The following is a 26130-nucleotide window of genomic DNA, read 5'->3' on the forward strand; positions in this document are numbered from 1 at the left end:
CAGACTTCTCCCTTACCCTCCACATGGAATGTCACATAGATGCACCTCTTAAATCTGCCTTCATATCCATATCCATACTGCTGCTGCTTTTAGTTTATCTTTACTTTCACTAAGACTCTAAGCTCTGTGTGATTAGGGGCCACATGTGTTTTCTTCATTACTGTCTATAATACCTGGCACATGGTATGTTATATAAATATTTGATTGAATAAATGAACTAACAAATGAACTGATCATCCTAGTTGTTTTGTTTTGTTTTGTTTTATTTATTTATTTTTTTACCTTTGTTTTATTTTTGCTGCTGAATTTTTCTTACTGAAATGCAAACCTAATAATGTCTTTTGCTTAGGACCATTAAATAATTTCCCATTGGTTAGAGAATAAAGTCTAAGTCCACTGCACACAAGGCCCTCCCTAATGTGGTCCCTTTCTGCTTCTCCAATTTCCTATCTTCTTTATATCTCCTCCTTGTGGACCTTGAACTGGCCATACCTTCACATAGCTGCTCCACTGCTGGAAAGCTCTTTCTTCCCCAAATCCCATTACTCCTGGAGAAGAGCTCTTATCAGCCTTTCTAGAGTTTCTTTTCCTCTGTGAAACCTCTCCTACATCACTGATGCAGAGCTGAAGCTTGGATGTGACTCCGTTAGAGCATGCATTACACTGTGTAACAATGATTAGTTTAAGCATTTGTCTTGTCTTTCTGTGAAGGGCAAGGACTGAATCCCACTTATTTTTATATTGCCATCACACACAATGTTGTGCACAGTGCCTACCACATAGGAAGTACTCAATGAGTGGTTGATTAAATGAGTGAGTTGGAAATCAGAGTAGGTTAGAGAGTCCTTGTTTTTCTGGATATATGCCTTTTTAAACACCTGACTGTAGTATATCATCTGTGAATAATGCAAAAGGTACAGTGAGGGGTGGGTGGATCATAAATCCATCACCACTGCAGGAAAATAAGCAAAAGTGTTGCTGATGGTGGGCATATACATTATTATTGTTTTATGACATAGACATGGTACTGGATACAGCTGCATATCAGAATGGCCCTTCAGTATAATGGATTGATCAGCCTAATAGCTATACTACAGAAACAGAGATTTGAGCCAAACTAAGTGCAGGCAGAATCGGGCACATTCCCTTGTCTGGTCACAATCAGTTGGTTTCCATCAGTTGGCTCCATGGCTGGCCTACTGTAACTTTAAGTGTACATTTGGCTTACATTTTCATTGCATTTTCTTGTCTAAATACATTAGGGGAGCATCTGGGTAGCTCAGTCGGTGAAGCATCTGACACGATTTCAGCTCAGGTCATGGGTCTCACGGTTTGTGGGTTTGAGCCCCAATCCAGCTCTGCGCTAACAAGGTGGAGCCTGCTTGGGATTCTCTCTCCCTGTCTCTCTCTGCCCCTCCCTCTTAGCTCTCTCTCAAATAAAAAAAATAAATAAAATAAAAATAAAAATAAAATACATTAAGGACTTCTGTTGATTACCATCTCCCTGCACCCTTTAAATCTGATGTTCTATGGCTACCACTTATACTGTGTAAATCTCTAACACAAATTCTCTTATGTGTTTTGTCTTTCTGTTTTCTTATATGTAGGCTAGCTAAGGGAGACCTCTACATTAACATACTTTTAGTCTGGGTAATGACTTGAACCAGCCAAGTTGTTTCTTTCTTTCTTTCTTTCTTTCTTTCTTTCTTTCTTTCTTTCTTTCTTTCTTTCTTTCTTTCTTTCGCTGGAAAGAAACCAAATCTCTGTACATTACTGAACCAAATTGAGTGGGTCGTGATGAAAGGAGTAATAATAACAGCAGAAGACAAAAGGCCTCTCACATAGAATTTTGAACTAAAGTCACATATTGAACAAAAGATATTTAAATTAACTACTGAACAAAGTAAGAGCTCTTCAAAAGAAACAGGGCTTCCCGCCAAGCCCCCTGAAAATGCCCCCAGGCCTCTTACTCATTCACTACCCTTATTTCATTTTATCTAAGGATGCTTTATTTCTTATCTTATTCTCTTCCTACCACCTAGCGGACACATAGTTGGCACTTACTGCCTGTTTATTGAATTGAGGGAATTGGGCCTCAAGAGTTAGAGGCAATTCTCTGAAGAAGAAAATAAAAGAGAAATAGTTTTAGCAGTGAATAGAACCAACAAGTCTGAATTTCAGCAATGGAACAAAGCTTGGAAGTAATAAAATGTATTTACTATAAAGTTAGATTACTTTGAAAGGGTTGTTTTTCAATGCTCACCTGGAAAACCTCAGAACTTATAATTAAGACCTATTTGGCATTCTGGCATTCTTTTCTCTGCTTTTTTTTTTTTTTTTAAGTACCCTTCATGCCCAGCATGAGGCCTGAACTCACGGCCCTGAGATCAAGACCCAAGATGAGATCAAGAGTCCGATGCTCAACTGACTGAGCATCCAGGTGCCCGTCCCCCGCTTTGTACCCTTTAACTATGGGCATTTATTTTTCAGAGGGAATATGATTTATTTTAAGGTTAAAAAATCAGACATCAACTTTAACCTCACAATCATAAAATGTATAGATAAAATATACAGGAAGTGAGAGCTTTTAATTTTGCATTTATTAATCATTTCATACCTTGCCTTGTTCCTAAAAAGAATTTGAAGTGGTAAATGAAGACTGAAGGTAGAAAAGATAAACTTAAAGGTAAATTTCCTTTATCAGAGAGCTAAAAGGTAATTGGGTCAACCTACAGTAGACAAGGAAGGAAAGAGATCACATAGTTGAGAAGAAATATTTGAGTAATTATATGATTCATTTCAGGTCACATACATGACCATATATTTATTTATTTGTTTATTTTTAATGTTTATTTTTGAGAGAGAGAGACAGAGTACAAGCAGGGGAGGGGCAGAGAGAGAGGGAGACAGAATCCAAAGCAGGCTCCAGGCTCCAAGCTGTCAGCATGGAGCCCAACGCGGGTCTTGAAGTCACGAACCCTGAGATGACCCGAGCTGAAGTCAACCCTTAACAGACTGAGCCACCCAGGTGCCCCCATACATGACTATTTATTAGCTAAGCTGTAACTAGAAACCAAGTCACTAAATTCCTGTGCATGTGCTCTTAACATGTATGTAGTAAAAACATTTGGCTTAACTCCCCAAGTAGTTAAGTGTTTTGATGACTGGTGCTGCACAGGTTCGAGAAGCATTTGTCCAAATTATTACTGACCTGCTTGTTTGTAAAGTGTAGCTTGTATTAGGAATCATGTGCTTCCCCACAGTAAGGCTGAGGCCTCCAGGAGAAATGTTTTCCACAAGCCATGAAGATTCCTGCTAGTTAACAAAGAGCATTTTGTGAATTAATCCCTTTCTTAATTGTTCTACTCTTTTTGTTTGGAAAAGATGGATGCTAAAAAAGCTGTTTTGTTTTGATAGTGTGGGGAAAGAGAAGGAAAGTACATTTCCTGGTTGATGGCCTAAAAAATGTGAAGCTTTATCTTGGCTCTCCTAGATAGACTTTGCCAGCTGTTCACAAATAGAAGATGCTTTTCTGATCCTGCATATCTTTAGAAACTGGCTTCTTTGGAACTTCTTGACTTGATACTTCAGTGATACAACACTGAATTGGAAAGATCTAGAACAGAGGATGACAACCTTTGAATAAATGGGCAAGTTAAGTTACATAATCTTCTCTGTCTTTGCTTGGCATACAAAGCCCTTCCCAAGGTGACTGGAGCTTCCCTTTCTAGCCTCATTTCTTTTGCTGAGGCCACACCAACCTGTTTTTCTTGTCTACTCAACCATATGCTCAAACACATCGGAGCCTTTGCCTGTTCTCTCCTTTCTGCTTGGACTGTCTGATCCTTCTCTTCTCCATCTAGCAACTCTGTCTTTGCAGACCCAGCTCCTTTGTTTTGTGAAGAGACCATGCAGCAAAGGCAAAAATGAAGGTTAATCTAGCAGCTGTGTGAAGAGTGAATTAGAAGATGGAAGTCTAGAGTCAGGAAGACCAGTTTTAGGAGACAGTGAAAGTCCCATAGACCTGAGCTGTGCAATATAGTAGCCACTAGCCACATGTGGCAATTACAATTAAAATTAATTGAAAAAAGCCAATCGATAAAGGTTACATACAGGATGATTCTATACGACATTTTAGAAAAGGTAAAACTATGGAGACAGTGACATGATTAGTGGTTGCCAGGAGTGAGTTGTCATGTCGACTATGAGTTTTGGGTGATTATGATGTAGTCAATGGTAGGTTTATGGGTAGTAACAAATGTACTCTCTGGTGTGGGTTGTTGATAATGGGGGAGGCTGTTGTATGGAGCGGGGAGTGTATGGGAAATCTCTGTTATCTTCCCCTTAGTTTTGCTGTGAACTTAAAATGCTATAAATGAAAAATAAAATCTTAATTAAAAAAATTAAGATTAATTAAAATTAAATAAAAAGTAATAATTTACTTCTTCAGTTGCACAAGCCATACTGCTCAATAGGCATATGTGGCTCTTGGCTACTGTATTGGGTAGGACAGTTCAAAAAGAACATTTCTATCATAACAGAAAGTTCTATTGGACAGCATTGCTAAAAATCAATTCCTCAAGTGAAAATGACATTTATTCTACACAGTCATGCTTTATGTGTTTTGCCTTAAAAACGGGAGCATTTATTTATTGTACCTAATTTAATTCTGGATTGAGTATATTGAAGATTGGAGTGACTGTGGATACTGTCACAAGTATGAATGCAGCTTAGAATAGTAAATTAAGGGGTGCTTGGGTGACTCAGTCAGTTGAGTATCTGACTATTTCAGCTCAGGTAATGATCTCAGGGTGGTGGGATTGAGCCCCGCATTGGACTCTGTGCTGGGTGTGGAGCCTGCTTAAGATTCTCTCTCTCCCTCTGCCCTTCCACGCCATCTCCCTGCCACCAAAAAAGAAGAGCACAGGCTCTGGAACCACATGCCTTTTTTTAAAAAAAAAAATAGCTTCTGGATAAGTAGCCTTTGAGTATATTTTTATTATCTACTTTTCTTTCCCCACTTACCCCTACCCTTAGAAAAGAGAAATAAAATATTTAAGTAAAATTCATTCATTCTTTAGTAACTACCTTCACCAGGGTCAGATTATTGGCTATTCGTAAAACTGTTTTAATGGTTTTGCTGGGTGTACTCATGATTGCTTTATTTTTAATTTTAATTTTTATTTATTTTTTTAAAAACAGATTATCTTAATTTTTAAATTTAATTTTTTTTGAAAGAGACAGAGAAAGCGTGAGTGGGGGAGGGGCAGAGAGAGAGAGGGAGAGAGAGGATCCCAAGCAGGCTCCCTGCTGCGTGGGGCTCAAACTCCCGAAACTGTGAGATCATGACCTGAGCCAGAACCAAGAGTTGGACAATTAACCGACTGAGCCATCTGGGTGCCCCATGATTGTTTTATTTTTTGAGGGTAAATCTTTGCCATATATCAGCCTTCCAGCATTGCTGCCTTCAAAGACCTCTCACCTAATTGATCAGAAGTCATTTCTGATTTTTCCCCCCCTCGGTCTACTCCCCATCCCCCACTCCTTGCAGTCCAAGAGCAAGTCCTATTAGTTCTTCCTCCAAAAGAGCTAATTCTCCATTTCCACTTTCATGTCTTATTTTAAGTTACTGTCATCTCTCTCTGCTGGATGACTGCAGTAGCTTCCTAACTGGTCAGCCTGCTTCCCCTTACCCACTAAGATCACTTGGCCACATCACAGACAAAAATGTCTTTTTAAAAAGAAAATCAGGTCATTTCAATCCCCTGTTTAGCAGTCCTTCTTCTTACTGTATTTAGAAAAGATTCCACACATCTTAACCTAGCCTAAAAGGCTCTTTGCCATCTGGCCCTTGCCTTCTTATCCAGCCCTGTCACCACCACACCTTCTCCCCTTGCTGAACTTCAGCCACTCTGGCCTCCGTAAGCTTCCTTGGATATACTCAAATTTTCCTGCCATAGGGTCTTTGTCTTGTTTCTCCCTATGGAGTGTTCTTTCCCAGTTCTTCCATGAGGCTTCCTTCTCAGCTTCAGAGTCTCAACTCCAGTGTTACTTCCTCAGGGAAGTCTTCTTTATCCACTCTTTAAAGTAGGAACCCTCTACTCCCACCCTATAGTCTATATAGCATCATCCTTACCATTATCTGGGGTGATTTTGTTTGTGTATTTATGTACTTGTGCACTTTCGGTCTACTCCTACTAGAATATAAGTTCCATGAGGGCAGGAGGCTTATTTTTACTCTCTGCTCTAGCCCCAATACCTAGAACAGTGCCTGGCTTATGTAGTTGTACTCAATAAATGTTTCATAATGCTGAATAACAGCTGAATAACTGAATGTTTTCTAAAGGAGATATAAGAGGAACTCACTCCTCTTCCCTTGCTGTGTCTCTGTGTGTGTAAAATAAAAGAAATCTCCATGTGTCTAAATATGAATATCCTTCTAGGCCCTTATACTCAGTATGAACTAGTGACTTTGTTGCTGAACTTCATTTTTTATTTCATGAAATCATGGCCCACAGCTTTTTGAATGGTTGATTTTAGTTGGAAAATATAGTGAACAATACATCTGGAAATATTCTGTCATGTTTTGATCTGAGAAACTCTAGAGAACCAGCTGCTGATTTGAAAGGCTTTTATTATGATACAGGCAGTCTATTGTCTACAAAAGCACTGGCTATTACACAGTGGTATATGTGTTTTTGCTTTTTTCTGAGCTATTAACTTGAGAGAAAAAACTTGTATTCATTAACTTATGCATGACTTGTATTCCCTGAGAATAGTTTATTGTATTATTTTCTTTAGCTGATTTACTGTGCACTAAGGGATTTTTCTTACTTGTTTTTTTTCTTTAAACTCAATCAAAAGTTAAACAGTTAAATGGTAGGATTGAAATACTTTCCATTCTGGATTTAAAAAAAAATTACAGATTTCTGCATTAAACTGTGGTTTATATTTATGATTTAGCACTTTTATGTAGCTTTATATTGGTAAAATGGGTGGATTTCACCATTTACTATATTCAAGTTTACCTTTCTTTAGAGTACTTTAGAGTATGTGATATAGCTGTAGTGAAAGAAAAATTGACATCCAAGCCCTACAGAGGAATAATTTTGAAGAAAGTGAGTATGTGTACCATTTGTGATATAATAAATATGTGTGCACATAATCTGGTTAGTGTGGCTTTTAATATTTTGATATATTTTGATATTTTTAGATATTATTTGGAAGATTTATATGAAAGGACATAATTACTACAGTTATTAGGTAGGAAATAATTGCATCTAAATAACCCAGAATAACATTTTAATATTACTTTTTAAATTATAAAAATTGTATATTCACATTTCAGAAGATTAGAAAAGAGGAAATACAGATACAGAATTTCCTAAGCATCATTATAATCGCTGTTAACATTTTGTTTTGTATTCTTTCAGTGTTTTGCTTCATACATATGGATTTTTCTGGTTTGTTGTAATCATAGTGTATTTATTATTTTTATTCTTCCTTTTAAATGAAATATAATGTCAGAAAAATTTTTATGTAGTGCCGAGTCTTTATAACCATTGTTTTAATGGCTCTGTAGTACTCTATCTTTATCCTAATTTACTTAGCTGTTCCTTGTTGTTGGATAAGTTATTTAAAAAATGTTTTGGCTTTTATAACTACCATGATAGTGAATATTTTTGTGAATCTTGTTATTACCACATTTGGTATTATTGCTTATAGTGTATATTCTCTTTAAGTGGAATTCCTAGATATGACTTTTCATATCTCTTAACACATACTAGTAAATGCTTTTCCAAATGGAGTATGCCAGTTTACATTGCCATTAGAAGGGTATAAAACTATTCTATTGTAGCATTAAGCATTATATATTATTTTTTAAAAAGTTGATCTATAATTAGGGGAAAAATCGTGTTGCTTTAGTTTGAATTTATTTATTTATTTTTAATTAAAAAAATTTTTTTTTTAGTTTAGAGAGAGCATGAGCAAGGGAGAGGGGCAGGCTCCATGCCCAATGCAGAGCCCGAGATGGTGCTTGATCCCAGGACGCTGGGATCGTGACCTGAGTGAGCTGACATCAAGAGTCAGATGCTCAACTGACTAAGCCACCCAGGCACCCCTGGTGTGAATTTATTTGATTAATGGTGAAGTTGTGTATTTTCATATGTTTGTTTTCTAGTTTCAGCATCATAATTGCTTTATACTTTTTTTCAGTTCCAGTAATATGTTTTTTTCCCCCCTGTATAGACATTTAGCTTACTTATCTTGATTCATTGTACTTCATGTACTGTATTAGAGATATAGGGGTACCTGACTTGCTCCGTTGGTGGAGCATGTGACTCTTGATCTTGGGGCTGTGGGTTTGAGCTCCACATTGGGTATAGAGATTACTTAAATATAAAATCTTAAAAAAAAAGATATAAAGTAGTTTGTCAATTAAACATATATACATATATCTCAGAGATGAGTTTATCTCTTTTTTTTACTGTGCTCCACGGTGCCTTCAAATGAATTACTCTGAACAAGGGGTGGTACATTGTTTGTATCCCATATTGTTATTGAAGTATATTGTGGAAGGATATATGGGAACTGTCTTGATAATTTCAAAAATCCAGAAATTTTCTTTGAATCCAGAAACATCAATGATAAAGTATGTGTTTCAATATGTTTAAGTATAAGTTTTTAAAAGTCTGAGAATTTATTATTGAATTGTGAATCTTTTTCTCCTGTAGGTTGGAAAAGAGACTGTTCAAACCACTGAAGATCAGATTTTGAAGAGAGATATGCCACCAGCATTTATTAAGTGAGTAAAACATTCTTCTCTTGCTAAGCAGAATAATCCTCTTGGTAGGAAAGAAAATTAACTGATTCCAGGAGCAACTTTTTTTTTTTTTTTTTAATATAAAAGTGTTTACAATTGAGATTTTGACTTTTCATCTTACAACACTGTAGTTCCTACTGTTGATTGTATTCATTGCTATTAGGCATTTTTGACATAGTGATTTTTAATGAAAGTTTGACTTCTGAGTTTCATTATTTGGTATGGAAAAGATTCAGAAACATTCTGACCTTAGCAGGCATGAATCTGAGTTATATGCTAAACACCTTTGCTTGGAGATGAGGGAATAACAGTAGATACAAACTTAAAAATTTATTGCAGTGTTATTTCAGTAACATTTTAAATTTAAGTTATATTTACTTATCACCCAAATTCCTACAAATAATTTGCAGGTGTTTTGGCCTATCCTGAGTAAAAGCGGAGATATTAACTTTTGATTAGTTAAAACTTTGTCAACTTTGTCTTTGCTCAGTGATTTTGTTCTATGGCAGTCAAGACCTAAGTAAATGTAAAGGTTGGTGCATAGGACAGAAAAAAAGTGGAATCTTTACTTTTCAAAAGTCAAAAGTAAGGTAAGGCTATTCAGTTACAAAAAAAAAGTGGCAAAGGATTTGAATAGTCACCTCAAAAGAGGAAATCTAAATGGCCAATAAATTATGAACAGGTACTCTATCTCATTACTCATCAGAGCTGTGCAAATTACTCCATTATAAACCCTAAATTAAGAAGTGTGATAATATTAGTTGTTGATAAAGATGTGGAGCAATTGGAACTCTCATACACTCCTACTGGGAATGTAAATTGGTGCGGCCACTTTGGAAAACAGTTTGGTGTTAGTAAAGTAGAGGACAGACAATTCTCAGAGAAACTTATGCCCATGTACACTAGGATCCATATATGAAAACATTGATATCAACATTGTTCATGATGACTCCACTGGTCTGTTTATTGTAGAATGGATAAAAACAATTATGGTATAGTCATAAATTGGAATACCAATCAATAATGAAAGAGAATTTTTCACTTCAAAATGGTTGATTTTATATTATGTGAATTTTACTTCAATTAAAAAAATGAATGAATCTCAAAAATAAATGAGAGAAATGAATGATAGATACATAGGTAGTCTCCATTTATTTAAACTTCAGAAACATGTAGAAGTAAACTGCCTTAAAAAGATGAAGATAAGTAAGGAAATAATGATTACAAAAGTCAGGGTAATGGTACCTCTGGGAGGAAGGAAGAGGGTTATACTCAGGGTGAGGCCACACAGGGGCTTCTGAAATGGTAATAATATCAAAATAAACAAATAAACGGTAATGTATTTCTTGATGTAAGTGTTGAGTTATATGGGTGATTGTTTTATAACTATTCATTATATGTATGTTTTATACAAATTTCTCTATGTATGTTATATATCACAATTTTAAATAAAGTGAGAAGTATTCTTTTATTTTTAACCTCCTTATGTTCTATTTTCATTGAACAGATGCAAAATTTCACCCATGTTGATGTCTTTTTATTTCTAACTTACTTGAGTGGGTGCTTCTACATAATGGTGTTTCTGTTAATTCTGCAAAATGTTCATGTGTCAGGAAGTAAGGGGCCAGAAGCATCTGTTTTTTGTAGAGCCTGTTTTGTGGGAGTATCTTTTCTGATTTGCCTCACTGGACTTGATAACCTCCAAGGTTTCTTCCAGCTCTAACCAATATGAGCCTACTTTGTTTATGTGCCATTTCATCAGCATGGTAATATTAAGAGGAGTCCTATGCTGTCAGTTAAACATTATAATTAAACTTATATTTACCTTACATTAAAAACACAGATCTTGGGAATGCAAGCTGGTGCAGCCACTCTGGAAAACAGTATGGAGATTCCTCAAAAAACTAAAAATAGAACTACCCTACGACCCAGCAATTGCACTACTAGGCATTTATCCACGGTGTGCTGTTTCGAAGGGACACGTGCACCCCCATGTTTATAGCAGCACTATCCACAATAGCCAAAGTATGGAAAGAGCCCAAATGTCCATCGATGGATGAATGGATAAAGAAGATGTGGTGTGTATATACAATGGAGTATTACTCGGCAATCAAAAAGAATGAAATCTTGCCATTTGCAACTACGTGGATGGAACTGGAGGATGTTATGCTAAGTGAAATTAGTCAGAGAAAGACAAAAATCATATGACTTCACTCATATGAGGACTTTAAGAGACAAAACAGATGAACATAAGGGAAGGGAAACAAAAATAATATAAAAACAGGGAGGGGGACAAAACATAAGAGACTCAAATATGGAGAACAAACTGAAGGTTACGGGAAGGGGTGTGTGGGGGGGATGGGCTAAATGGGTAAGGGGCACTAAGGAATCTACTCCTGAAATCATTGTTGGACTATATGCTAACCAATTTGGATGTAAATTAAAAAAAATAAAAAATAAAACAAGTTAATACAAAAAGACATTAAAAAATCATTTATAGATTCACAAAACAGATTGGTAGTTGCTAGAGATGAGGCAGAGTGGAGTGGGGGGCCAAAATGGTGTAGTGGGTCAAACGTACAAGCTTCAGTTACAAAATAAATGAGTCTTGGGGGTTTAATATAAAATTGTTAAGAACATGAATTTTAAAAGTTATCATATGAAAAAATTAAAACTATGGATGGCAACTAGTCTTAATTTGGTGGTTCTTTCACAATATATACACATTTAAAATCATTTATACATCTGAAACTAATATAATGTTATATGTCCATTATACCTCAATAAAAAATAAAAAGAGAAAAAAAACCACATAGATCTAGCTCATACCTGTTTGCCCCTCACTCTCTGGAAAGTATAGAGCATGGTGAGATAATGCACAAGGGGTTTTCAACATCAGGTGGGTATTTGAACTAGGTGACCCTACAGAAATTTCCTTTCAACCCTGACATTCAAGTCAATGAAGATCATTTGACTGATTAATGATTTTTTTTTCAGGAAACTAATTTCTGCTCATCCCCAGAAATATATCCTTGAAGTATGCTATGTGCTCTCACGGGCTTCCTTGGGGACTTAGACAAATTAAGGAGTGTGTCCTAGTGATATTTTCCAAAAAAATAGGTAACTTTAAACCAAAACAAAACTTTAGGGGCACCTGTGTGGCTCAGTGGATTAAGCATCTGACTCTTGATTTCAGCTCAGGTCATGATCTCACTTTTGTGAGTCTGAGCCCTGCGTTGGGCTCCATTGGGCTTCTTCTCCCTGACAGTGTGGAGCCTGCTTGGAATTCTCTCTCTTCTTCTTTCTCTGACCCTCCCCTGCATGCTTATATGCTCTCTCACTCAAAATAAATAAAATAAACCTTAAAAAAAAAACACCAAAACAAAACTTCATTGATTATCCTTAGTGGTAAGTAGTACACCAGTTCCCTACTCTAGTAGGTTATTTATTTGTTTATTTATTTATTGGTAATTGGCGATTTAAAGAAAAAAATTAAGATTTACCTTGCCTTTCCAGAGGTTCTTCAAAAAAATTAAAAGTAGAACTACCATATGATCCACAGTTCCACTTCTGGGTATTTATACAAAGGAAACAAAATCACTACCTCAGAAAGGTATCTGCACACCCATATTCTCTGCAACCTTACTTACAAAAGCCAAGACACGGAAACAACCTAAGTGTCCATCAGAGAATGAATGGATAAAGAAAATGTGGTCTGTTTGTATGTGTGTATGTATACAGACACACACACACTGGAATATGGGGGAAATGAGTGAAGGTGGTTGAAAGGTACAAACTTTCAGTTATAAGATATATAAGTCCTAGAGATGTAATGTACAGCATGGTGGCTATAGTTAACAATATTGTATATTTGAAAATTGCTAAGAGAATAGATCTTAAATGTTGTCTTCACCCACACATAAAAAATTGTAACTATCTTGCCTTCCCTGTACAGACTTTATCTCAGAGTAACCGAATAGTCCTAGTTGATGAGGGGAATTTTAGCCAACAAATGTGAAATTAATGACAGAATTAGGAAGTCGTAATTATGCAATTTTAATTAGGAAGCAATTGATTTAGGTAAAGATCATTAATGGATTTAGGTAAACCATTCATAGGTTTTAACCTTTATTGCATCATGGGGAAAAATCCTGGTCTCCATGGGGAATAAAGGAAAAACACTACGTTATGATCAACTGAAAAACTTACTGAACAGTGTTTTTTTTTTCTTAATGTTTGTTAATTTTTGAGAGAGCGAGCAAGCGCATGAGTGCGGGAGGGGCAGAGAGAGGGAGACACAGAATCTGAAGCAGGCTCCAGGTTCTGAGCTGTCAGCACAGAGCCTGACCCGGGGCTCGAACTCACAAACTGTGAGATCATGACCTGATCTCAAGATCAGGAGTCAGTCACTTAGCCAATTGAGCCACCCAGGTGCCCCTGGGTGGCAGTTTTTTATTGGGACATTGTTTAGGCCAGTAGCCAGGCTTACCAGAAGTGTGACAAGCTCTTGGAGGGGGCTTGGAGAATGTTTAGGTTGAGCCAGCAGGGTAAGACTGAATAGCTCCAGTAAGGGCAGTAGCCTAGTAAGCATGAGATCGTTTTTGATCTCTTTGTCTCGTTTCCTCTTTGATTCCTCCTGTCTGTTGTTAAAGACCCTGAAGGCCAGGTCCAGTAGTTCATATTGAGGGGTTTGAGGGCCTTTATCCAACTTTTGAGGTTTCTTTTTAATGTCTGAGGCTGACTGGGAGATGAAATGCATAGATAGGCAGGATCGATTTTCCTTTGTGAAAGAGAGAGAGAGGGTGCAAGTAAGTGAGGGGCAGAGAGAGAGAGAGAGAGAGAGAGAGAGAGAATCCCAGGGAGGCAGAGAGAGACAGAGACAGGGAAGCAGAGCTCACCTGATGTGGGGCTCGAGGTCATGAGTTTGTGAATTTTTAAAGAGCTTCAGTGAGGTGGGTGAGAAAAAGGGCAGAGTTTTCATCTGATCTGTGGGTGCTTTTTCTTAACCTTTCATAATTGACCTGTGTAGAAGCTGCCCGCTACATGCCTCTTATGAAGCCGGTGGTCCTGTGGTTGCATTTGGCTTTGTCTCCAGAGGAGGGCTGGTAATTCCAATTGGGCTCAGCTAAGGGAACTGCTGCATTGCTGGGAGCATGTTGTACAGGCTCTCTGCAGTTTAGATCATCGGCATATTCAGTAGCCTTGGACCAAATTCTGTTTTTCTCTTCTGGGGTGGTACAGGTGGAGAGAATAACATATAGGTCCCTCCACAATAAATCACAGGAAAGAGTGAGATATTCAAATTCTTTAGTGAACCTAGAGGAATCAGTTGAGAAAGAGCTAAGCTTAAATTCCATATGAGAAAGATCTGGCATGAAGGTAACGTGGACCCAAACAATGCTCCCTGCTGTAGCCACTTTGCGAAGAGGGAGTTGGGTGGTGAGAGCACCAGGAGGTTGGTAAGAGTGATCAGAGGGAGTGTGGGCAGGAGAAGGATTGAGAAGTGGAGGCAAGGGCTTAAGGCGGGAAGGAGGGTGCTGAAGGGCCTTGAGGGGAAGGAGGGTACTGGGGTGTGTGTGGAGGTGCCAGAGGATCAACTATGGGTAAGTGGAAAGGTGGAGGTTGGTCAGCAGGGTCAAATCCAAGTTGGTAGAACTGGGGAGATAGAAGGAGCATACGACAGGCAGTGCGAAGGTCAGGATGACGAGCGAGTTCAAAGAAAGCTTGGACATAAGGAACCTCATCTCATTTACCCAGGCCATGACAGTATAAACTCAATTGGAGAAGAGAATTGTGGTTAAGAGAGCTGTTCTCTGGCCAGCCCTTCTGGTCATCTAATTAATATTGGGGCCAGGCTGCATTACAGTAGAAAATTAAGACGTTTGGGCCAAATACCTTGTTTCAATTGGAGGTTTTTGAGATTTTTGTAAAAATGGTTTTTATCCTTTTATTTTGAGAGAGAGAAAGAGCACGTGAGCAGGGGAGGGGTGGAGAGAGAGGAAGAGAGAGTCCCCAGCAGGCTGCAGAGCCAGACATAGGGCTTGATCTCACGAATGGAACTGTGAGATCATGACTTGAGCCGAGATCAAGAGTCATATGCTTAACTGACTGAGCCACCCATGCACCTGGAGGTTTTTGATATTTTTTTAAGGAGGCATCCCAGAGGGGAGTCCTTGGGAGGGGTGGACAAGGTATTGCCCATCTGGAAATCTAGGAGGAGAAAGGAGATTTTGAAGACCAGGAACAAAGGGAAAAACTGTGAAGGGAGACATCTTGACTCAGCGTTCCAGGAAGATGAAACCCTGACCAGTGTGGAGCCTGAGAAAGGGGCATCCCCCCAGACTCAAGGGTCTGTGTGAAGGGAAGGGATTGAGGATCCCAAGACTGCAGAAAGACCCAGAGGAGGTGTCGCTCCAGTGGTGAACTGTTGATTGTTGACTGAGCCCAGTACTGGGGCTTGAACCTTGCCGTGGGGGAATTGGCCAACACCTGGTGGGTGATTGCTGTCAGTGCTCAAGATCTCAAAGCGCCCTCCTGAAAATGAAAATTTGACTCACCTGAGATAAGTTGAGAAGGCGATCTGGTTGAGATGGATTCCGGTCAGTAGGTAATGGCCAGTCTTCTTACGGGCCACCAAAGCTGTTAGGGAATTGCACAAAGCATGTCCAGATAAGCAGGACAGAGTTTATTCACTCTCTAAGGGAGGAGAGGGGCCAGACATCAAGAGAGATGTCGGCCACAAGTTTCTGTCGGGCTGAGCCTTGTAAGGAGTTTTAAAGGATGTTGAGAGGGGACACAGTGTGTGGAGAGAGGGTCGACTCTCGGCCAGGTAGAGTAGAAGATGGCGTGTTTTTCAAGCTGCTCTGTCTGGGGCTCCTCCAGGATGTGGGTTGTGGTCCGACTAGAGAAGAGTATGTTCTGTAGTTGGGGTCTGTTTTCTGAGAATATAGGCCCTGTGACCTAAAAAAGCAGAGTTAGGACCAAGTGCAGACACCTGTGAGTTTTACCTGTAAGCTTGGCTGGGAGGTTGGGGGGACTTTGAATAGATTCCTTTCAATTAACTTAATATGTTACTTGAAAATAGCACAGGGTACAAACAACAATATGGCTGTGGCTGTCAAACAGATTTGGGGGGCAAATATTCCACGGTTTAAAACATTATAGCTCTTTATGCTTTTCTTACTTTTCTTTAGAATGCAAATGCAAAATGAAGCAGAAAATTTTTGTAGATGCCTTGACTTGAAGGGGGAGGGGACAGAGAGAAGCAGATGGAAGCAATTAATGACATCCTTGGAACTGTTGAGTAGGACATTCTTTTGGGCTGTTTGGTTGATGTTTGGAGGTTTCCAGGGCATGACAGAGCTTCCTCTGTCATCTACTTTTACAAGCACTTCTAATAGTGTCTGCTTAGGCAACACTAAAGAATAAAAGTTTCAAAAATTTATTCTTGGATCTATTTCTACTCCTAGAATGGTAGAATGTCAGTACTAGAGAAAACAGAATGCTCTTGGTCTGTAGATAGATTTATATCTAAGCAGTCTGAAATATGTTTAGAGATTTTTTTTGGGGCAAGATACGATATTTTCAGGATTTTTGGCATTTTTAGGATTTGGGGGTGTCAAAATCAAATCATGGTCTTATTTGTGTGACTGGCAATTAAGAGCATGTTGACATGTTGGAGAAAACATTTCATATCAGTTAAAATTATATATCTGAGTTATAATTCTCAGTGAGGGACTTCCAATGCTTGAGCAATTCCTTACTGTAAAAGCAAGAACATTTTAATACGGAGCAAGATTTGCATTGTTACAGGAAGTCTTTCTCTTGGGTGGAGTAAGAGTTATCTGATCTCTAACTGCACTAGCAGAGTTTACAGTTTACTAATTTTACCCAAGACTGAAGTAATAACCACACTGTTGCACAGGACGTGTGGGATTGCACGAGGATTGCCATAGAAACTGTCTCAATCTTCATAAACTTCAGGGGTATAATGTCCCTGCTGTACTGTTACAATATTGGTTAGATTTGCCCTGTAAGAAGTCATGTGTTCCTGTAGAGACTGTCAGGAGAAGAGTATTTTGCATCATCGTCAATCATCATCCTTATCAGGCAGCAGCAGCAGTAATATTTATGTGTAATTGATTGATTAATGGGCTGGACACACTAATTGGTTAATTAAGTATTTATTGATCACCTTCTATTATGTGTAGCACACTAATCACTTGTATGATGTATTGTAAGTTATTTCTTAGTAGTAATAAAATAGCCACATTTGTAAATGCTTTACTTGGGGGTATGTCATACATGTGGGTTTTATTCTTCTGTGTTATCATGGAGGAACAAAGGTGGAAAGCTGTTGCAGAGAAATTTTTAAAAAATGCTTTAAGAAGGGGGCACCTGGCTGGCTCAATTTGTGGAGCATGTGACTCTTGATCTTGGGGTTGTGAGTTTAAGCCCCATGCTGGGTGTAGAGATTGCTTGAAAACAATCTTAAAAAAAAAAAGAAGTAAAAAGATGCTTTAAAAAGTTTGAAATTAAAGAGCTGTAATGCAGACTGACTTTCACTATATAATAGGAATTCAGAGAAAGTGCTATTGTTATAAGTAGGAATAGTAGAAAGAAGCTTCCTGTGGGAAATGGAACTTGGGAAGATGGATGTGGGGAAAAGGAAAATACTCTGGGTGGAATGAATTGCATGAGCAAGTCATGGGGCCTGTGAGGAGAGGGACAGTCATATTGGGAGAAGTAGGGGCTGAGCTAAGTTCTGCCAGGTGATAAAGGCCCTTGAAAGCCAGGCAGAGGAACTTGGAATTGAGTAGCAGAGAAGCTTTCCAGTTCTTGAGCAGTAAGATTACAAGCTGGAAGTGGTTTTCCAGAGTTCATAGCCAAATACTGGATGAATAATAGGTGCTAGTGGAGGAAAGAAAGTAAGCTATGTGAACCTATGAGATTCATTTTCTGTCAGTGTGGATTTACTTCAGATGGATTCCTTATAGGTAAATGTTTATGGCAAACTATTTTATTTGCCTTGGAAAAATTGCTGTTGTAGTGTGCATGGAATTTCATTCTTATTTCTGTAATGGAACAGAAATGAAAAGGAGGGGCGCCTGGGTGGCTTAGTCGGTTAAGCGTCCGACTTCGGCTCAGGTCATGAACTCGCAGTTTGTGAGTTCAAGCCCTGCATCAGGCTCTGTGCTGACAGCTCAGAGCCTGGAGCCTACTTTGGATTCTGTGTCTCCCTGTCTGTCTGCCCCTCCTCTGCTCGTGCTCTATCTCTCTGTGTGTCTCAATAATAAATAAATGTTAAAAAAAAAATAAATAAATGAAAAGGAAGGCAGTTTATGGACCCTGTATAAGAGTGTTCAGTATCTGAATGTATCAAAATGTGTCACTTGTGAGGTGGTCTAGTGCTATGAACTCCTTAAAAAGGGCATCAGTGGCTTTGTTTGTTGGCAGGCAAATGATAGTTTCATGTAGAACTGTAAAGTGTTGCCAGTTTCTGTCTCAATGCTGCTCTGAACAGTCTGCTTGAAATCATTCACCAGCTTGGATTATTTTTGAAACATATTGTGATGTCTAGGCCTATTGAATAAAAGAATGTTTCTAAAATACTGTGTGAAAGGGCTTATGTACTGTTGACAATCTGCATGATTAGCATTAATCATATTTCCTAGAAAATTACCTTGTTTTAACTCTTAAAAACTTTATTAGTTAAGCACAATTTTACCTTGGTTGATACTCATGTCCTACAAAGAAGACGTTTGAAAAGGATTGAAACATGCTTACATTTAATTTAGATCTCTTTGACCTAAAGTAGTAGTGTCATATTTTTAGATCACCAGCCTGTATATTTAGCTTTTTCTTTGCTTATGATCTTGAACACTCAAAATAATCTGTGATGAAATTTGTATTTTTAAACGTTCTTCTCAATGAACGTGCCCAGAATATCTCTTTTTAGAATTAATTCTTTGATTATACCACTCAATGCACTTTGCTTATCTGGGCCTAATGTGCGATTCTAAGGCTTTATTTTTTTAACTTGAGTTTTGTGTGTGTGTGTGTGTGTGTGTGTGTGTGTGTGTGTGTGTGTGATTATTTCCATTGCTATTTAAGAGAAGATTTGTGTCTCAACATAGATGACCAAAGTTCTGTGAGACTATTCACATCTGCCAGCTGACTTGCTTCATTTTTGACCTAGAGCAAACACCCAAACTTTAAATAGTTCACCTTTGAACTTGCTATATTAAACATATTTGGGTACTACTGTTTTTCAGGGACTTTTTAAAAAAAAAAGTTTTTTAATGTTTATTTATTTTTGAGACAGAGAGAGACAGAGAATGAACAGGGGAGGGGCAGAGAGAGAAGGAGACATAGAATCTGAAGCAGGCTCCAGGCTCTGAGCTGTCAGCACGGAGCCTGACGTGGGGCTCGAACTCATCAACTGATGAGATCATGACCTGAGCCGAAGTCAGATGCTCAACTGACTGAGCCCACCCAGGTGCCCCTTCAGGGACCTTCTTAAACAAAAATGGTTTAACTTTTGAGTCTTGTCAATGATGAACTCTGAGTCAGTATTATTGGTTTGCAGAAGAGTTCTAAACAGTTTGGCAAAGATTTGATCCTTGGTTTACTTTGTATACCCTTTATGATTAAGAAATCATACACAATTTTAATGTGTAATTCTTTGGCTTCGATTTCTAGAGAGTAATCAAAATCATATGATTGAAAGGAACTCAAGGGACCAAGGGAACTCACCTTTTTGAAAAGCATATTATTGGGCCAGGTACTTATGTATTTTCATTTTCTTATGTAATTCTGAGAACATCAACTTCAGGATATTAATAAAATAATTCTACAGGTAAAAAACTGAGGCTTGACGAACTTTAACTCACCCAAGGTTGGCTCAGCTTGTATGTGGCAGGACATGTTTCCTATTGGTGGTTTCATGGCTTCTTCTGAATCCACGGTCTTTCCACAATCTGACCTTCCATGAGGGTCGTGTAGTCCATCGTCCTCTCCAAGGCAGTGCTACTTTTATGCCACTCTTAGAAGATAACAGTTTACACTTTTCCTAAGTATTTCCAGAGAAGGAATATTACACGTGTAATTTGTGATGTATTGTGATGTCTTGCAACTCTTAAGCTATAAAGAAGCTAAATTCATAACATTTTAAAGTTAAAAGGAATCCTAGAGATTATTTAATCCAGCTGCTTTATTTTATAGATGAATTGAGGTCATTGTCTATGTCAGCCCTACTGCCCCAAGGCAAACAAACACTATAAATAATTAGACACAGGTATTCCCTTAATTATTACCTTGACTGTCCATATATAGGTCAAGTCCCAAATCAAGAAGTTCTCAAGATTGAAAATTTTTTTCCCACATCTGTTTAAAATCTTTATTGCTCTTTCCTTAGTACAGCAAAAGAACCTTATAAAAATAGCTCCATTTCTTGAGCACCTTTTGTGAACTGGGTATTTTAAGTTGTACTATTATGATTTTTTAATGTTTATTTTTGAGAGAGAGAGAGTGAGGGAGAGAGTGCATGTTCATGTGGAAGGGGAGGGGGGAACAGCAGAGAGAGGGAGAGAGAGAATCCCAAGCAGGCTGCAGAGCTTGACCTGAGCTGAAATCAAGAGTCAGATGCTTACTGACTGAGCCATCTAGGTGGCCCTAAGTTGTATTATTTAATTCATCTCATCTTGCAGTTGAGGAAGCTACGACTCGGAGAAGCTCAGTAACTTGTTGCAAAGTCACCCAATACATCAATGTCAGAGGTAGGATTCAAACCCTGGACTGACTCCCAGGCTGTGCTCATTCCGATATGCTAAGACTCTTTTTCTGTCTTTATTATAAGAACTTCTTATAACATAATTACTGTGATGCTTAAATGTATGAGATAATGAATGTGAAAATACCTGGGGGAGGGGGGAAAGACATTGATGATTATTACCCTCCTTCCTTGGCTTCTCAATCTTTTTTTCTTACTCATTTTCTTCAAATAAAGTTAGTTGCTTTTTAAACTTTACTCAGAAAAATTTCCCCTCATTTATTGTTGCCTGTAGTAAGGTCTTTTAAAAAAAACCCAAAAAACTAAAAACATGATTGCTTGTTTTTATTTAAAGTTCTTTCTGTATCTATTGAGATGATAATGCAGTTTTTATCCATTACTTGATAAGATAGTCTCTGGTCTACTACATGAATATCAATTTTCTGCGATAAACTCTGCTTGGTTGTGATTTAAAAAAGAAAATGCAGTGCTAAATTCAATTTGCTAATATTTTTGAAAGATATTGCTTCTTTGTTCATGGGGTGTCTTGATCTATAATTTTCTTGTTCTGTTCTTATCTGGTTCTGGTGTCAAGGTTATTTTAACTTCATGATATAAGAGCTTTTTCTAGTCTTTGAAACAGTTTACAGAAAATAAAGGTTATCTGTTTTTTGAAAGTTTGGCCAAACTTACATGCAAAACTCTGGGTCTAGTGTCTTTGAGAGAAAGAAACTTGATTATTCATTGTCTTTTTTTTTTTTTTTTTTTTTTTTTTTTTTGTAACTCAGGTTTTAAATTCATTTTGAGTCAACTTTGGGCTTTTTTTTGTTTTGAGTCAACTTTGATAATCTGATACTTTTCTAAGAAATTATCCATTCACCTAAGCTCACAAGTTTATTAGTATGAAGTTCATAATAACCTATTATTATTTTTCATCTGAGTTACGTCTCTAGTTATATCACTTTTTTTGTTCAGTATTATTTAGTTCTGCCTTTTTTCTTTATCACTCATTTAGAAATTTATGTTTTATTATATCCCCCCAGAATTCTTCTTTCATGTTTATTATTTACTTTAAGCTTATTATTTATTTTTTATTTAATTGAAGTATAGTTGACATATGATGTTATATTAGTTTCAGGTGTACAACATAGAGATTTGACAAGTTTATCCTTTGTGCTTGCTCATAAGTGTAGGTGCCATTTGTCACCATACAACACCATTGACTTTATTTCTTATACTATAACTTTTATTCCTGTGACTTATTCATTCCATATTGTTTATTATTTAAATGCCTTATTTTCAATATTTCAGTCTTTATGTTCAGTCTTCTTGTTTTTAAATAAATATAGTTTAGATTCTTAATTTTGTTCTAAGTTCTACTACAAGTTTGGAAGCAGCTATAGGTACTTTTTGTTATTCAATGTATTTAAACTAAAGAAAAAGATAAAAGCAGTTCACCCATTTCTCTCGCTCCCAAACCCTGCCTCTGGCAACCACCAATCTCTTCTCTGTATCTATGAGCTTGGCCTGTCAGTCGGTCGGTTGGTTGGTTGGTTGGTTGGTTGGTTATTCCTCCGTCCATCCATCCGTCCATCCATCTGTCCATCCATTTGATTTATTGCTTTCACACGTAAGAGAGGTGATGTGGTATTTGTCTTTGTCTGACTTATTTCACTTACCATAGTTCTCTCAAGGTCCATCCATGTTGTTGCAAATAGCAAGATTTCACTCTTCATGTATATTTCATTTCATATCTATATTTCACTCACACACACACCACAGTTTCTTTATCCATTCATCCATCAATGGATACTTAAGTTGTTTCCATATCTTGGCTATTGTAATAAGTAATACTGCAGTGAACATGGTGCATATATCTTTTCAAGTTAGTGTTTTCATTTTCTTTGGGTAAATACCCAGAAGAAGAGTTGCTGGATCATATGATAGTTATATTTTTAATTTTTTGAGAAACCTCCATAATGTTTTCCAGAGTGGCTGCACCTGTTTACATTCCCACCAACAATGTACAAGAGTTCCCTTTTCTTTACATCTTTGCCAGCATTTGTTATTTCTAGTTTTTTTGATAATAGCCGTTCTGTCTAGGTGAGGTGATCTCTCCTTGTGGTTTTGATTTGCATTTTCTTAATGATCATTGATACAGAGCATCCTTTCATGTGCCTGTTCGCCATTTGTATGTCTTCTTTGGAAAAATGTCCATTCATATTTTCTGCCCATTTTTATTTGATTTTATTTTTTATTTTTTTCTTCAGCCCATTAAAAATTTTTTTTTAATGTTTATTTATTTTTGAGAGAGATAGCACGCATGGGGGAGGGGCAGAGAGAGAGACACACAGAATCTGCAGCAGGCTCCAGGCTCTGAGCTGTCAGCACAGAGCCCGATGCAGGGCTTGAACCTCACAGGCTGTGAGATTATGACCTGAGCCAAAGTTGAACACTTAAACAACTGAGCCACTCAGGTGCTCCTCTTCTGCCCATTTTTAAATTGGATTGTTCGTTTTTTTGTTCTTGAATTGTAGGAGTTCTTCATGTATTTTGGATATTAGCCCCTTATCAGATATATGATTTGCAGATATTTTCTCCTGCTCAGTAGGTTGCCTTTTCATTTGGCTGATGGCTTCCTTTGCTGTGCAGATTTTTAGTATGATGTAGTTCCACTTATTTTTGGTTTTGTTGCTTTTGCTTTTGTTGTTCAGATTAGAAAAATCATTGCCAAGACCAGTGTCAAGGAGCTTTACCACTTATGTTATCTGCTAGGAGTTTCATGGTTTCAGGTTTTATATACAAGTCTTTGATCCATTTTGAGTTAATTTTTGTGAGTGATAGAAGATAGAGGTCCAGTTTTATTCTTTGGCCTGTGGCTGTCCAATTTTACCAACACCATTTATTGAAGAGACTGTCCTTTCACCACTGTATATTCTTTACTTCTTTGTCATATTGACCATATATGTGTGGGTTTATTCTGGGCTCTCCTGTTGCATTGATCTGTGTGTGTGTTTTTATGCCAGTACCATACTGTTTTAATTACTGTAGCTTTGTAACATAGTTTGAAACCAGGGAGCGTGATGCCTCCAGCATTGTTCTTCTTTCTCAAGATAGCTTTGTGTACTTGGGGTCTTTTATGGTTCCATACAAAGTTTAGGATTGTTTGTTCTATTTCTGTGAAAAATGCCACTGGAATTTTGAGAGGGATTGCATTGAATCTGTAATTGGTTTGGGTAGGATGGACATTTTAACAATAATAGTTCTTTTAATCCATGAGCATGGAACACCTTTCTGTTTGTGTCTTCTGTTTATTTCACTGATGTCTTGTTTTCAATATATAGGTCGTTCACCTCCTTGGTTAACTTAATTACTAGGTATGTTATTCTTTTTGATGCATTTGTAAATGGGATTGTGAATTTTCCAGCTATAGACATTTAATAGTTGTAATTTTGGTTGTGAATTCATCCTTCATAATATGCTTTATTCAGGAGTATATTTAAAAAATTTCAAAAATCTTTTTACTATCTTTTTATTGTTCTATTTCTAATTTAAATTGCATTTGCCCAAAACATGAATGATATAATATCAATTCTTGGAAATTCTCTTGTGATATAATATGCGGTCAGTTTTGTGTGCTATGTGTGCTTGAAAAGAAAGTATATTCTCAGGGAGCCTGGGTGGCTCAGTCGGTTAAGCATCCGGCTTTGACTCAGGTCAATATCTCACAGTTTGTGCATTCAACTCCCATGTCCAGTGTTGTGCTGGCAGCTCAGAGCCTGGAGTCTGCTTCAGATTCTATATCTCCGTCGCGCTGTCTCTCTCTCTCTCTCTCTCAAAAATAAACAAACATTAAAAATTTTTAAAAAAGAAAGTATATTCTCTTTTGCTTGGGTTAGGGTTTTCTTTATATCAGTTAGGTCAGTGTATAAAATATTATTATTATTTTAAGGTTTTATTTTTAAGTAATCACTACACCCGAAGTGGGGTTTGAACCCACAACCCTGAGATCAAGAGTCGTGTGCTCTACTGACTGAGCCAGCCAGTCACCCCTAAATATTATTGATCAAACTGTTTATAGCCTTACTATTTTGTTTGTCTGAATTATCAGCTTATGATGATGTATCTTGAAATCTATAGTAATTGTGGGTTTGTCAGTTTTTCTCATAATTGTCAGTTTTAGCTTTATATATTTCAAAGCAATAGAAGTAAGTGGTTATAAGGTTATGATTAGTAAGTGGTTATAGGTTATAAGGTTATATGTAGTAAGTGGTTATAAGGTTATGATTCTCCTGGGTCCTAAATTCTGTCAATTATTTTGTTATTTATAGTCCTTTTTTGAGAATGACTTTTGGCTGATGTTAGTCTACTGTTGACTTGTTATCTCAAGATTTTTAAAGACCATATCTTAGTATTCGGCAGTTTTTTTCATAAGTAAAAATATTCTCTTATTGTGTCTATTCCACCTCATTTTGTGTTTAGGCATTTATACCTCTAACTCATTCATTACATTGTGCTGTAGAACAGTGACTGTCAACTTTTTTAGTGTAAGGACCATCAAATAATAATAGACTTTTGTTATTATTTGATAAGGAGTGAATAAGAACAAAAGGTGAAGTGATTTTATAATGTTTTCTGTATTTATTTTCCCCCAAACTCCAGCTGTTTAATAACAAATGCTTCCCCACCCTCACCCCATCACAGCAGCAGGAAAATCACCCATCCAGTTGTGGGGGGGAGGGGTACACTGCAGAAAGCAGGGAACAGGGAGCAGCTGGTGAAGGGCTGGTCAGGCTCCTGCCCCCCATGTCACTGACTCTTGGGAGCATCAAGTTGGGCTGGCACAGAAGCCTTTCCTCTGCCCAGCCACCAGCAGGGAGCTCCATCTAAGGGAGGCTGGGTCTCCAGCCAGAGAGCTTGAGAGGAAGCCAGGGCCGGCAGCGGGAGCAAGGGGATGAAAAGGGAAGAGACTCTGGTCTGCCACCAAGTCTGGGTCTTCTGGCTTGCCTGTGCCAAGTCCAGCTGCCAGGGGCAGGCCTTGCCCATCAAGAGGCTGCTGCCACTCACATGGACCTGGCCTCCCTGGCCTTCCTCTGAGACCTCACAGCCTCGTTGTGGGCTTTATGCTTCTCTGCCAATTTGGTGTCCTCTTGGATTTTGTGCCTCTTGCCAAATATGATCTTGTTATAAAGGTAGTTCTCCTGCTTCATCATCCTGATGGCCAGGCACTTGGCTTAATTCTCCTCCTCTTGGGCCAGCCGCTGCCTGTCCTCCAGCTTCACAGTGCGTGCCATCACTCTGGGCTTCTTCCCCTCCATCCTCTGCTCCTCCAGGGCTATCAGTCAGGCCTCTAATGTTTTAAAATAAAGTTTTGTTTTAGTCATCACAACAGCCTTAAGATACATTAAAAATCTACTGGTATCTGTAAGACACGCTTACTTCTATGTTCATCTGTTTCTGCTGTAATCCTAACATGAGAGAGAGGAAGAGCCATAGGAGCCAAAGGACCTACAGGTAGCAGATTTCTTGCCTGAAC

General features: G+C 37.8%; 1 protein-coding gene and 1 long non-coding RNA gene across 4 annotated transcripts in view; one reads left to right on the forward strand and one right to left on the reverse strand.

Annotated features, from left to right (window-relative positions):
- The window catches only part of LOC131493716 (uncharacterized), a 65500-nt gene extending 49809 nt beyond the window's left edge, over positions 1-15691 (reverse strand). For both annotated transcript variants that reach the window (XR_009252810.1, XR_009252809.1), the window contains exon 1: positions 15382-15691. This is a non-coding gene — a long non-coding RNA (uncharacterized LOC131493716). The remainder of the gene's footprint in view (positions 1-15381) is intronic.
- VCL (vinculin) overlaps positions 1-26130 on the forward strand; it is a 110380-nt gene that overhangs the window by 27038 nt on the left and 57212 nt on the right. For both annotated transcript variants that reach the window (XM_058698359.1, XM_058698360.1), the window contains exon 2: positions 8736-8806. In XM_058698359.1, the coding sequence (XP_058554342.1) occupies positions 8736-8806 (71 nt within the window). The remainder of the gene's footprint in view (positions 1-8735; positions 8807-26130) is intronic.

The sequence above is a fragment of the Neofelis nebulosa genome, chromosome 13 (assembly GCF_028018385.1).
Source record: "Neofelis nebulosa isolate mNeoNeb1 chromosome 13, mNeoNeb1.pri, whole genome shotgun sequence".
NCBI lineage: Eukaryota > Metazoa > Chordata > Mammalia > Carnivora > Felidae > Neofelis > Neofelis nebulosa.